This window comes from Numenius arquata, chromosome 11, assembly GCF_964106895.1.
Source record: "Numenius arquata chromosome 11, bNumArq3.hap1.1, whole genome shotgun sequence".
NCBI classification, from domain to species: Eukaryota; Metazoa; Chordata; class Aves; order Charadriiformes; family Scolopacidae; genus Numenius; species Numenius arquata.
In genome coordinates this window covers 37,083,900-37,097,841 of record NC_133586.1, presented here as the reverse complement: position 1 = coordinate 37,097,841, position 13,942 = coordinate 37,083,900, and the positions used below count along the sequence as shown (strand labels likewise).

General features: G+C 41.7%; 1 protein-coding gene across 2 annotated transcripts; it reads right to left on the bottom strand.

Annotated features, from left to right (window-relative positions):
• Positions 1-206: 206 nt before the first annotated feature.
• Positions 207-4,212, bottom strand: MED7 (mediator complex subunit 7). Of its 2 annotated transcripts, none has more exons than XM_074156360.1 (2): positions 4,112-4,138; positions 207-3,481 (listed from the first exon to the last, which is right to left on the bottom strand). In XM_074156360.1, the coding sequence occupies exon 2, from the start codon at positions 3,460-3,462 to the stop codon at positions 2,770-2,772; it is 693 nt and encodes a 230-aa protein (XP_074012461.1). In that variant the 5' UTR covers positions 3,463-3,481; positions 4,112-4,138; the 3' UTR covers positions 207-2,769. The 2 variants fall into 2 exon arrangements, with proteins under 2 accessions (XP_074012461.1, XP_074012462.1); XM_074156361.1 differs by having other exon boundaries at positions 2,511-3,481; positions 4,095-4,212.
• Positions 4,213-13,942: the final 9,730 nt, after the last annotated feature.

Below are 13,942 nucleotides of genomic sequence, written 5' to 3'. Positions count from 1 at the left end.
TCTACATGCCTGGTTTTCCAAGTTGCTGGTTTTTGTTTGCACAGGAAATGAGCACTATGCAGAAAAGGTGTCAATGTTATCTTGTTCATGCAGCTCTTAAAGTAGCTGCACGTTTTTTCTTGACCAGAGCATACAGTCAGACCGTACTTTGTGAAAATAAAACCAAACCAAAACATTACATATAGAAGTAAGTTTAAAGCATTGTTGGAAACATCTTTTCATTGCACTGTTTTAAAGACATATCATTAAATATCTTTTCTTCTTTTCCCTCTAGAAGATCAAAGCTACGAACTTCCACCTTTTGTCTGCTGCTGACACACTCGGCTTCTCTGAATCAAGAAACTTCCGGAACTTTTCAAATAACTGTACTGCTGTTATCCCCGTGCTTGTTCAGAGTGTAATAGAAGGGTTGGGCTTTTTTCCTTTTCCTTCCTTTTTTTTTTTTTTTCCAAATTAAGAAAGCATCCAACAAAATGCTGCTTAACACAATGTTAGCTTTAGCTCATCAGGTTTCATAAGGCATGTATAATCCAATACATATTGTATACATTAATGTTTTAGGGGTAGAATACTTAAAAGTTATTACATCCAAAAATAAAACCAGGATTTGCTGAGGTAAGGAAAGATCTCATCATCAGGAGCAGGTTAATTAACACAGTAGAGAAGACATTTATAATCAAATTTGCTAGTCAGTGAGTCACACTATCCCACGAGATGCACAACCCCCATTTTCCTGAACGAACAGGCACTGCCTTCGCTACAGCTACAGTCCCTTATTCTCCCAAAAGCAAAGTTGTAACAGAAAAAAGGGAAAACTATCATTGCTTTGACCTGACAAAGGAGGAAAAAGTCATTGTTTTGGCTGAAAAAAAGCCCAGGAAGACTTCCACAGCTTTCTAAGGGTTTGCCTTAAACATAGAAAAAATTGATCTAGAATTAACAAATTATTTGTGAAACTTTTTGGAAAGTGAAAGCAGCATTAAGTATTTTTTTTAAATTACATGATCCTTATTTACCTTAACGGCTTCACAAAAGTTCACTGCAATTGTTAGTTGCTGCTAGGACCCAGCTTGCGCAGTATTTTGAGACTATAGTACCCAGGCCTAGGAATTTATTAAAAGCATAAAAATTAGACAAAAAATCTACAGAAAACCATTGAGCATCTATGACAGTTCTTTTTGGATGGCAAAGTTAAAACGTCCGTGACAAACTGTAGTTCCACAGTGCACAACCTCTCATCCAAGAGCCACGAAATGCTTCCTCGTATCTTCCACATGAAACAGCATTTGCAAAGTAGATACCGAATTAATTGTGCATACTTGCAACTGGTTTTGTTACCTACAAGTTACTAGTTTAGATCTAGTCTAGGGGGAAGGAAAAAAAACAGTGGTGGTTGAATAAAGGACAAACGTGTTAAATTTGTAAAATTACCCACCATGTTTCTACTTATTTAGTGTTACTTAAGATGCCACATGCACTTAAAATAGCAGATGATGTTCTCCAATGAGTCATAAACTCACTTCAGTTCATTCTGCACTGAGCTCAAGCCCCACCACCTAAGAGCTGAGTACTTTTGCCTGCCCATTTATGTAACATTTCTGAAAACAGAATTACCAAATGAATCAGAGCCACAGCTTGTTAAATCAGTTAAAATTAGGGTTTGTGCAAGTTCCCTCACTCATAAAGTTCACCTGGTTTTTAGCTGGTGAACGTACTTTGGAAAACATACATATTTCAGTGTTATATGGCAAAAAGACAGAAGTAGGATTTCCATGACAGGAAGGGCAGGGTAAAGAAGCCACTTCTTCACTATCAAATCACTTTCTTCCTCTTGCCATGGGGAGTTGATCCAACACAAATGTTCTTTAAACTTGGTTGATACAGCTTCCACTTGATGGAATACTTGAGGTTCTTTCAAACTTAGAAGTTCTCAATTAGTATAAAGGCTAATTATCCAATCAGACCCTCCTTCCTGACAAAAACACTCAGCTGGGCAGATCCCACCTAAAAGGCAAATACAAAACATCTGCACTGCAGAATGATTCACTTCATGCATGTATATTAACTATACAATAAGTCAGTCTAAGCATCTGTGTGTAAAAAAAAAAAAAAGTAGGCATTTATATAAGCTCAAGACCGGTTATGATTTACGTCTAAGAAAATTAAAATCCAAGTAATTTTAATTCATTTAGTTATCGAAATCCCTGACAGTGTCCCTGTAAGGCAAATTACACATTAAAACTGTAATAAAGGAATTCTTAGTTTCTCTTCAGTACAGGTATAATATTACAAAACTAGAAAGGTATGGATTTTGCAGACTTGACACTAATTTTATTTTTAATATTGAATTACACATTCCTGAAAGGACCCACTGAAATTGTAAACAACTAGCACTTATTTGAAATGGTGGAACTGTCAACTGCAGTTCCTCTCAGACCCCTTACTTGCTTCGACACTATAAAACAATTAAAAAAAACAGCACAGGCAAAAATGCAGACAATGACAAATGTACGACAGAAAAAGTTAACTTTAATCTGTGGCTACCACCTCACATGATATATTTAACATACTTTGTTTGTTTCTACCAATAAACACACAGCTCACAAAACAGTAAACATTTTCAGCTGCCTAGTCACTCGCAACCTCTATCAGTTGTACAAAAATGTTTTGTCTGCTTGCACAACAGCAAAACTAAATACAATATATACCCTCAGAATCCATTCTGTCTCTCACTATAGGGAGCTAACAAAAAAAAAAAAAGTGTTTTCTTCATGTCATTTCATCAATAATGCTACACATAGCTGCATCTTTGTCTAAAACCTGATCTCTGGTGCCAGCCGAACGCTCTCTCTGCTTTTCACTCTGTCCAATACAGTTGCTGCCATCATCAGGATCCATTGGTTCCACTTTCACTCTCAGTCCTCCCTCTGAATGAGGCAGATCATCAGGCAAGGAAGCCAGGCAGTTCTGAATCATCTCTACAACTCGCTCTAAGTGCTTCTGAAATCGCTCTGCTGTTTCCAAACGCTGACGTTTCTGCACCTCCATCATGACTCTTAGCGTCTCCCGAGCCTGGTGAGGGCGATACTCATTTATAAGATGATGGACATGAACAAAAAGCAGTTTCAAGTCTTCCAGTTTCTCCTCTCGCTTTATACTCCCTGGACTCCTTATCAAGATATCCAGGAGGTCCAAAAAGTTGACCAAGATAGACATATTAAGTTTTCTTAATTCCTTCTTGTGATCAAACTGCATAGGATGTAACCGTTCAATACCCTGGCTCTCCAAGGGTCGAATAATCAGATCATCACATTGAAACTGATTCCCAAACATCATATAACTGTCTTTCACTGGTGGAGGTGGCTTTGGAGCCAGGCCTTTGCGGATATTTTCATCAGTATACTCTTTTATATATTGCATCGGAGGTGGAGGAAGGGCACTCACTTGCTGAGGTTCACCCATTTTTGCCAGATGAAAATACCTACGGAATGTCCCAAGAAATATACATTAAACAATTTGTGCGACAACCTTATCGCATAAACAGAAGCAAAGGCAATATAAGAGAGTTGGCAGTGAAAAAGAGCCAGAAGAAAGCCATCTCAATGTGCAGAATACAGGAAACACTTGAATAAATGTGTCTTAGTTTTTCACTAAAGTATACTTTTAGCAAGATTAACTTCACTAGAAGCACGTTAAGCATTCTTTCATCGAACCATGAAAGCCCAGCCTGTAAACAGAGAGGGGAGATCCCTTCCCTAGCTGAGGCCTAGGGATCCCTTCCCTAGCGTGGCCCGCTACTACCACGCCCCGCCAGAGGCGAAACCGCGCAGCACAGCGGCGGGCAAGCACTACCCTCAGGGGAGGACGCGGCCTGGCGCCCCGGCTCTACAGCCGCCGCCCTGCCCTGGGCCAGGCTCCCGCTGGGCCCGGCCCTGGTTAGGCCCAAGCCCCGCCGCAGCGTTCACCAGGCCACTGCTGAAGAGAAAAGAGCCAGGGACGCGCTACGGCAAGACCCCAACAGCGACTGACCACGTACCCGGCGGAGGAGACAACCCCGTTGGGAGCCCGCGGCCGCAGGAGCCGCCTCCCCTCACCTGCCCGCCGAGCTCACCTCAGCGCAACCGCCCGCACCCCACTTCCGGCCAGCAGCTGCTTCCCTTCCCCTCTATTGGCTCACCGGCCTTGGGACGGCACACTCTGATTGGTTCTTCCGAAAACCCGTCAGAAGCTTCCTCCACTCAGCGCAGAGGCTCGCTCGAGGGGGCGGTGCCAAGAGGGGCGGGGCGGGCAGGGGTGCCTGAGGAGGACAGGGTGGCGGTTGTGGCGGGGAGTGTTAGGGGCATTGCCCCGACATGGCGTCTTCAAGGTGCTACCCTGTCCCCCGACCTGGCAGCACACAGCCCAGGCGGGGCGGTGTTCTAGGGGTGCGGGGCTCCCTCAGCAGAAGCCACTCCTGAGGCGGCAAGGCCAGAGGCCTGTCGTGGGGGGAGCAGCCGGCCTGGCATTTGCAGGCCCGGGGACCCCCTGGGAGACTTCCCCACTGAGCTGAAGTGGCGTTGGGAGGGAGGCGTTGGGGTCGGTGTCTCCCTGCTGCTGGGAAGCACGGACTGCTTTGAAGGAATATATTTAGATCGGGATCCGCCAACACGATTCTTGCATGTTGAACACTGAATTATGCAGTGACCATTTAGTACGTGGTGATGATGCGGTGTGTAGTGCTCCCATGCACCAGAAATGCCGGCGTTATCCTTGGTCAGGAAATGAATGCATTACCTTGGAAAGTGATTGCATCGTTCCTTCGACTGAACGCACTAAACCTGACCTCGTAAAGACACTAGCAAACAGCTGAGCTCCGTTGTTTTATTTTGTTTTAGGAGTTGAAGAAAAAAGGGTGGATTTTTCACCGTGTGGATCCTGGGGAGCTGGGCTTGCTGGCATCCCCTCGGCAGGGATTTCTGCCTCAAATGGCCAACAGAAAAGTGTCTTTGACGCTTGGCCATTTATGTCCCATTTTCTCTCTTCCTCAGCAGATGGCAGCAGTGGCCTTTGCCTGACAGGGACCCCTTGCCAGCACATGCACTTTCATTTACAGACTCACTTTCTGAGACCGATCATTTCACCAAAAAAAAGTTTCCCTTGAATGATAATTACTTTGTATCTTCTTAATTCTTTCTAAAACAATGCAAAGAAACTCAGAATAGTTAGGTTTATTTGACTAGAAAAGCTGAAAACCATTTGCAGCTCACATTTTACTGAGTATCTGAATTTTTAAATACTCCAAACAACACTCCGCCACTGCCAATGAGCACAACCCTGGCTGCAAAATACACTGATCTGGTTTTATTTGTAAGCAAAGTATATTTTGGGGAAGAAACAACCCCCTTTGAGACATTTCTTCTCAGATGATTTGGGGAGTATCAGCCACATAGAAAGAAAGGAAGGCCCATTACCAAGTTTGATGCTCTTGTTCTGTGGCAGTGCTATACAATATTTACGCATTTTACGTGATGTTGTTGGTTAATTACTCCATTGTTTCTTAGTCTCATATCTCTTCATTACTTAGTCTGAGTTAAAGGTTTGTCCTTTTCTCCGTGTTCACACAGATTGATGTCATCAATGTGATGCTACTTTCGTATTTACCCATGTATATGTATATATGGCTATGGCCTATATTATGTTTTCTTATAAAGGCTCAAGGATTTTACAAATTTTTTTTTAAAGTAACTAGGCCTCGGGGTATTCTTGCTGTTTGGTAACGACTTACAACTTTGATTTAGGGAAAACTGACATAAATTGATCAGGGCTCAATCTGTATTTGTCAACAGTCTCTAGACTGCCAGATTCGATGCCATCTGATATCTGAAGCGGTATCTTCACATTTTCTGCCCTTGATGCCATTACTTCTATTTAAAAAGTGAAAAAAAGGTCCTTACGTTAAGGATTTTGTCGTGCCCCACGATGTGAATTCATCCAGTGTTCTTTTCAGAAACACATCCATGCGGGCTGAAATGTCACGAGTGTGAATGGATTGCTCAGACCCAGGAGCCTGGGTACAGAAAGCTCTTATTCTTTGTGCAGAACTATCCCAATGAGCAGGCACGGTGGGCAGCACGATGCAGAAGAAACGTAACACGGGTGTAAGGTGGTTTGCCCAGGTTGTGTTCGGTTTTCAGCGTTTCAGCACTGGACCAGGGCTAACCATCCCTCTGAAACGTAGGAGTTGTGCTAGTGCAGAATCTGAGACTAAGAGCCACCTTTAAGAAAACTGGAAAGCACAAAAGATAATTTGAGTCTAAAATATGGTATGCTTTAATAATGACAATCAAGAATTTTTAAAAAGAACCAAACAAGTTAAAGAGTGACGTTTAAAAAGGGTGCCACCAGTCACCACTTTCCTACCATGGCTATGGAACTTGGAAGGAGTGCTTTGGGTGCAGGCGTTGACCTGGGACTCTGGTAGTCTCCCACGCCACAGGCTTGCTGTTTAATATGAACCAGTCATTCGAACTCTCCACATTATTAAGCCACCAGGTCCCTTGGGATGAGCAGGAAGATTTAAGAGAGCTTTAATCTTCATTCATAAAATCATTCGTACTTTACCACATTGCTTCTGTCATCAGCTGATGGTCTTACTAGTTGAGAATCTAAACAGTTCGGAGCAGAAAATCATGTACTATCAGCCAGGGGAATCTGAGATAGCTTATCTTTTTTTTTTCTTTTTTTTCTTTTTTTTTTTTTTTAATATAGTGGTTATTTCTGAGTACTACTTCAATACATACAAACAATAATTTTGAAGAAGCTAAAGTATTCCAAGATAGAGATGCAGATCTTATCATAGCACATAAATACTCAGAGCATGGTTTTCAAATACAGGCAAGGGTGCAGTTCCATGCTGCAACTAAACAATTTTCTTCTTGAGAAAGGGAGTTCTCATTCCATCAGCCTCCTCCCTGACCCTTTCCTCCTGGTCCCACTCTCCTTTCTTCCTTCACTGCTCCCTCAGCCCCCCACTTCTGGCTGTACAGTCCTTTTTTCTCACTACTTTGTACCATCACCATCAGGCATTGGATTGCAAAGTAAACTGATGCAACTCCAAACCCCACAGAAAGACATGATTGTACATTTTATGGATTAAGTTTTTAGCTCTTCTAGTGAGTTAAGTCAACTCACTGCTATCTATCCAGTGAGCATCGGAGCGAGCTTTTAAGAGAGGAGAGCACATAGGCAGAAGGAAAGGAAAAGGCTGGGGAGATGGCGAGGGGAACGGTTCTCCTTGTTTCGGTGGCAGCAAGCTCTTAGTTTGTCTCAAATCATCTTGTTACATCATACCCTGAAATACAGGCAAGGAATAAAAGGCACTGCCTCCAGAGATGCACGAGTAAACCCATGTGGTAGGAGGTACTAACACATCTTTGGGGTTTTTGGACTTTCCAGACTTTGATTTTACATTCTTTTAACAGGAGCTGATATTGATTCTCTGCTGCCTTGCACCCAGTGAACTGTGCAGCAAGGATGTGAAATGCTGTGACTTCAAAAAGCAGAAAACAGTGAGGGGACAAGCACTTGTTTTTTACATGATCTCTGTGATCTTCAGTCATTTTCCCAGTCTGTATGTCGTGGCCAGACAGAGAGGATATAAAGACTAATGAAAGAAGAAAAAGGAGTTTCAGTTTTGTTCTGGGTAGCATGACTGATTCTCAGAAGACCCATGGATGGCAGAGCTTCCAAATGAGAAATTGAGGACGATGATGACTGCCCTGCATAGCACTCGACAATTTGCTTTCTGCTACATTTCAGCTCTTTTCTGAAACAAGGACACTCTCCAGTACAAGCCCACCACTGATCATACAGCACAATTCCTACCGCATCTCCAAATTGTGGGAATGAACCTGGACACCCCTTCAGCAGACGGGGAATCAGTACAATGATGTTCTCTACCTCAAAGACATGACATCTTAATTTATTGCTTTAGCTAAGTTTATTTTGTTTTTCTTCATAACTAATTTTAGGTAAACTGGCGTGTTTCATTATCAGGCATTCCCCTTCTGTTAATTCAGCAGCAGTGTGTGCCATTGCAGTATGCAAAGTTATTTTAGCGGAATTTGAATCCAAGCATTGTACAAACACAGTAAATACAAACCCCATTTTCATGCATGGTCTGAGAACAGTGCTGCTCTCTTCTGTGCTAGAACATATTTCTTCCATTTTGATTGCTATGGCACCCTAAATAGTAAATAAAAATGTGTGGGTTTTTTCCCAACATTGCCTGAAAAATAACCCCAAAATGAAACTCGGTTCCAGTCTCTTGTTGGGATTAGGTTGAGTGTTGCATTTTACAGCCCAGTTAAGCAACAAGCTCAGGAATTTCCTTTTTTGGTGATTGTTACAGGCTTTGTTGAGGGTATACCAGGGAGGAGGGGAAGAGAAAAGGAGCCTGTTGGAGCCTGTTGGGGGTGAAGGGGACTTAAGCAAGCTTTATGTCTCCATCTGCTGTAGTTAATTCCCATCTCCCTGTCTCCTGCTGTGGCTTTGGGAATTAATGAATTTGCAGTGCAGTGTTGTGCTGCCTTTGCTTTCTGACTCTTCAGACTGAAATATCAGCTGCAGCCTATTGGTGCACCTACTAAGGCAGGAACGAAGTTTAATGTGCCTGTTATGTAAAAATTGGGGCAAACCAATCTTCAACACACATGACAGTTGAACTGTTTCTTGCTGTACAGCCTATTACCAGATTCAAACACATTCAAATCTCAGCACAGAGCCTGCGTGGTTATTTAGCAATGAAACAGATATCTCGCTACTGGTTAATAAATTGACAGGGCTCAAAATCCAGGCACGTTTTGACAGAATCAGGCAGCACTCTTTCCTGTGCTTATAGTCTTAATGTTGTTTCTGGAAGCAACGCCCCTACCTAATTTTTAAGGCAGATAGTAATGCTGGGTCTTTACTTGGTCACACGCCTGTGTGTGCCTGTTCTAACTTGTAAATGAACATGTCTCAAAAAATGTGTCTGCATGGCATGAAGAAGTAATCCCTCTCCAGCCATCAGCAACCTGGGTACCTGCAAACATGTCATTTTTGCCAGAATAAACTGCAGGATTTGCAGCATTGCAGTTTTGCCAGCAGTGTAAGTCCCACCCTTGTCTTCAGAAGGAAATATTGACAGAGAGGAGCCACGATAGGCGGGCGCTAATAAAAAGAGCTGGAGCAAATTCCTAGTTTGGGTATGACCCAATGAAACTACGTTTTCCTTTCTGCATTTTTGCCTAAGAGAGAGCAGCTGAGCAAAGGATTATTTGTACCTTCGTCACAGAAGAGCCTGTCCTAACCCTGTGCAAGTTCACCAGTATAAGACATGTTCTCTATGTTACTGCCAGCATCAGTAAGCCTGGGAGTGATTCACTTCAGGCATTCAAATCATGGGTAATTCACTACATCCTCCTGGCAGATGCTGAGAACAAGGCATCTACTTTTCCAGGGCTCCCAAACAGTTCACAGGAGGATCTTGCTCTGGTTCTACAAGAGCAACTCCCTTGGTCACTGGAAGCAGTGTGAGCGGATTCAAAGGTGCAGTTGTAAGACCTAGAGGGAAGCTGGATGCATCTGGCTCATAAAGACCGGGGTAATTCTTCCCTTTATCTGCAGCTTTCTGTCTTGTTCTTTGGGGTCTACTGGAGACACGTTTATTGGGGTGATAATGAACTGCCAAAGAAGCAAGACAGCTGAGTAACCTCAATAGAGTTTCTCACACTCTAAAAAAGCTAAGTAGCAAAATGGGCTGAATTCTGGAAGCTTGGAAGTTGAACGATAATCATCATATTGAACGGGTGGTGAAAAGGAAGAGCTGGCACGCAGGCGGTAAACCTGGCCCAAATATTACGCACGGTGTGAGTATAGAGGTTGTTTTATGAGAGTGAAGGTATAGTTGCAGCCTTCCGGTCTGTTTTTTTACAAAAACAAAAACTATCTATATTTAACTTTATAAATTTCTCTGCCGCCTTCAGGACATAAGCATTGGTATCAGAGCAGGATGTGCGGGTGGGGAGATTTCCACAGTCTACAGTAATAAAAGTGTGAACTGCATAATCTGGGTAAATCCCCTAAGAAAAAATCCAATCCCTAAAATAACATTTTTCAGAGCAGAAGTAGACCAGTTTGCAGATCTTGCAAGGGAAGAACAAAGGTGATTAAAAGAAAAAAAAGGAGCCCACTGAGGCCACAACTGATAAGAACAATTTTATCCGTAACCTCTACTTGCCCAGCACAGAGGATTATTTAGTGCACACAGCAGTTCAAACTTAAACCAGAAAAATTGAAAATATTTCAGTTTTTCCTTCATATTGATGGAAAAGTGTCAAAGGATATGTGGTAGGAGGCTTTATAAAGGCACCTAAGTAGAGAAGATGTAGGATACATAAAAAATTCATCAGGCTTTGTCTCCTTGTCATAAAGCATAGACTTACAGTGGGTTTAAGATACTTAAGACAGATATATTTAATTCCTTTCTATTGAGTATACAGAATTTCTGTACCATGCAATATATAGCGATGCCAAAAGCCTTGAACAAAAGGAGTGTGCTCAGACATTCTGTGTATCACTGCACCGTCATACAAGGTCAGGTTCCAGAAGTGAGATCCCTGTGGTAGTGGGATATTCCAGCTCACCCAAGGAGCCTTTTCAGGAAGGCTCTGGAGTTTATACATAGAGCTCTACAGATTTTTCCTCTCGTCTTCCAGCTCAGGAGCCAACTTGATCCTAGACAAGTAGGGTATTTCTACCAAACTCTATCCATCTATCTATCTGTCTGTCTGTCTATCTATCTCTCTACCTACCTTCCTACCTACCTACATCTCCTACTCTACTGTAGGAGGGTCCAGAAGCCCTTAAATGACTGAGGCTTTGTTTAAAAAGGTTATAACCTATTAGCGCCTGTTCATGACCTGAAGGCAACAAAGAATTTTATTTCAAAATTGGACAAGAAATCATGATCTTTGAAATTAAATAAAATTCAAATACACGTTAGCAGGTTGCCCTCTCATAAATATATAATTAAATACAAATACAATTCTTAGACCATATGTTTTTGTATATACATGTCAATCTGGCTGTATATTCATTATACTTATAGAGTATTCATACTCTGGCTTGCTACACTGAAATATTTGTATGCTTGCCACACATGGGGTTTGGGATTAAAGTGAAAAAGGAACATGAAGGGTTAGATCTAATATGCCAGTCCCTACCTTCCTCTCCAGTTCAACAGTGAAGAATTATCAGTTGATAGAAATATTGCAAAATAGAAATAGTTAGCAGCTCTCACTGAAATCAGCTCCTGTGCCTATGTCAATGACACCTAAATCTGGCTGTCTTGACTTGTTTCCTTCCTTCTGGTTATTCTTACTTTTTCCCCTGTCCAATATCTTAGCTGGCCCATCATTAGCTTGGAAAACCTTGGAAAAATCAGGTTGGCTGTTCTCAGATTGCTAGTTCTGATGTAACTTCCGGATTCTTTATCACTCCAGGCCAAAATCTCTGATTATTTTCTTACAACTATGTGTGTCTTTCTTTCTACATGTTGTATGAAATCTGTACCTTCTTTTCCACAGCAGCTCAGCCTGTTCAGTTCTCCCATGTGCAGAGCCAAGTCTCGTTTGCTCTTTGTTTCTCTCTTGCCTCGACCCTCACAGCAGTTTCCCGGCAGACCTCCTACAGTGCATCGCATCATACCGTGTTTGCACCCTATGAAGTGCGATCACCAAGCCCCCTATCTGAACATTTGATCAAGTCGCTCCCCTCTTCGTGTCCCTCCACTAACTTGTCTCTTATCTCATGAAGAAATTGAGCTGCCAGTCACTACATTCAAAGAATTTCTTAACTCTCCCCCCACTACTTATCACCCCCGCTGAATCTCTTCTCCCCCCACATCCTCTCATCTCCAGCAATGTTGCTCCCCTCAGAAGTCTACGTGTTGGTGTCTCATCTCTTTGCTGTCCTGTCTACCTTGCTTTTTCTGCTAAGCTGCAATGACACACCCTTGCATTTCTATTTATATTCCATTTTCTGAGAAGACAACCCATACATCTCTGCCAACGGACTGCAGTCCTCCTTGGCTCCCTGAGCTACAAAGACTTTTCAGAAAGTCCTCAACAGACTACAGTTAGTGCAAAGAAGAGACTAGAAAGAATAACATAGTCCTAAATAAGTGTTCATAGCTAAAAATGCAATGACATTACAAACTGTGGTTATAAATTCATCTGTACTGACAGAAATCATGCAAAATGTTATGAAGACCAACAGGCTTTTTGGGGGGATTCAATGTTGCTGGCAGAGTGACGTCCATACAGTTTGTCAAGGCACTCTATTGTCCATGTTTTGGTTCATTAATTACAAAAAAGGATCTCTGAGCATAATTTAAACCAGCAAATTCTCAAGCATGAGAAAAGTTGTGCGCATGCAAAAGTGGTCCTGTATTTTAGAGGCGCAAGCACCTAAACAAGGTCTGGAAGTGTCGGAAGAGCTGCTGTTTACAGAGTGCAATTTTAGAAAACTCACAGCAGACTCTGCATTTCTTATATAAATGCATTGCATGAGGCAAACTGTTTTGTAGAAGAACTGGGAAATTTGGCACGAGTATTGATCCCAGTCTACAAATAGACATGAAATCCCCCTTGGCAGCAGTGACGATTTTTCAGGAGATCAGAGACTTGCGTCATCTCTCTTGTTCAACCACAAGAGTTCCCTGGAATTCAGTCACTCTGCCGAGAAATGAAACACAGCATCGCTAGATTTGCACATGATGAGTGTTTCAACATATACCACATCTCATCTTCAGCAAGACCACCACACAGAGATAGACATATATAAACATATATATGTATATAGGGACCAACTGCACAACAGCTTTTGTTTGTCCTTGTTTCTGTTCCATGATACTGCATTGTCTTTAGCAAATTCTTTTACAGATCTGTACGCCAAGTGCTATCTTTAAATTGTATTTTTATGACAAATGCAGATTATCAATTAACATTGAACAAAATTGGTTAGGAATGTTTGATGATCACTGGAACATGCTGCCTAAACAATGTAATATAAAACAGCAAGGAAAGGATATGCCACCTCTTTTTTTTGAGAAGGAAAACCAATACATTCTGTTGGGAAATACAGTCCCCAAGTCTGTCTACCAACTGCCCTATTAAATCCAAATCTTCATTTAAACAGAGTTTACAACGCTGATATTTTCTTCAGATTTTTTTTTCATGAACTGGATTTAAAATAATGAAGTATATTCCTTGGAACTTGAAAACAACTCTAAAAATATATCAGCAATAGGGAGCTATCTCATTATACCCTAATGCTACATTGAACTAGAGCCAAAAGTCAGCATTAAATACCCAATTAATGAAAATACTTATCTTGCAGCTTCCCCACATTCCACCAGACTCCATCTCTCCAATCCTCAATAGCATCAGCAATACTTATACACCACTAATAAAAAATAAACAAAATATTAAAAATGAAAGAGCAAAGTAAATTGCATTTATTTTAAAATATAACACTATTGTTGAGCTGAGCGCATTAGGTACATACTAATTTTTTTATATTTAGCCTGGTGCAGACTGCCCTGAATGGTGCCCTGAAGACCTGAGGAAACCAGTTGTGCTTGGTTTGATGTCTGTGCTCGTTTCACTGCTGATTATGCTGGTCTTGATTGATCCGCAGAGGGCATGTCGTGCCTGTGCCTCCTGGAACATCCAGCCACAGACTAATTAGACTGCACCTGATGCAGTCAGTAATCAGTAAATAGTAACCAATGATAATTAATTAGTTATCAGTTATTGCAACCATTTGTTTTCTGTTTAAATATCTAATGACTACAAATATTTATCATTTCTTATATGAGTGTATCCTGGATACAATTTTCTTTGCTTACATAGTAGGAACT

Excerpts from the sequence above, each read along its gene's own strand:
- MED7 (XM_074156361.1), bottom strand. The coding sequence starts at position 3,462 with ATGGGTGAACCTCAGCAAGTGAGTGCCCTTCCTCCACCTCCGATGCAA.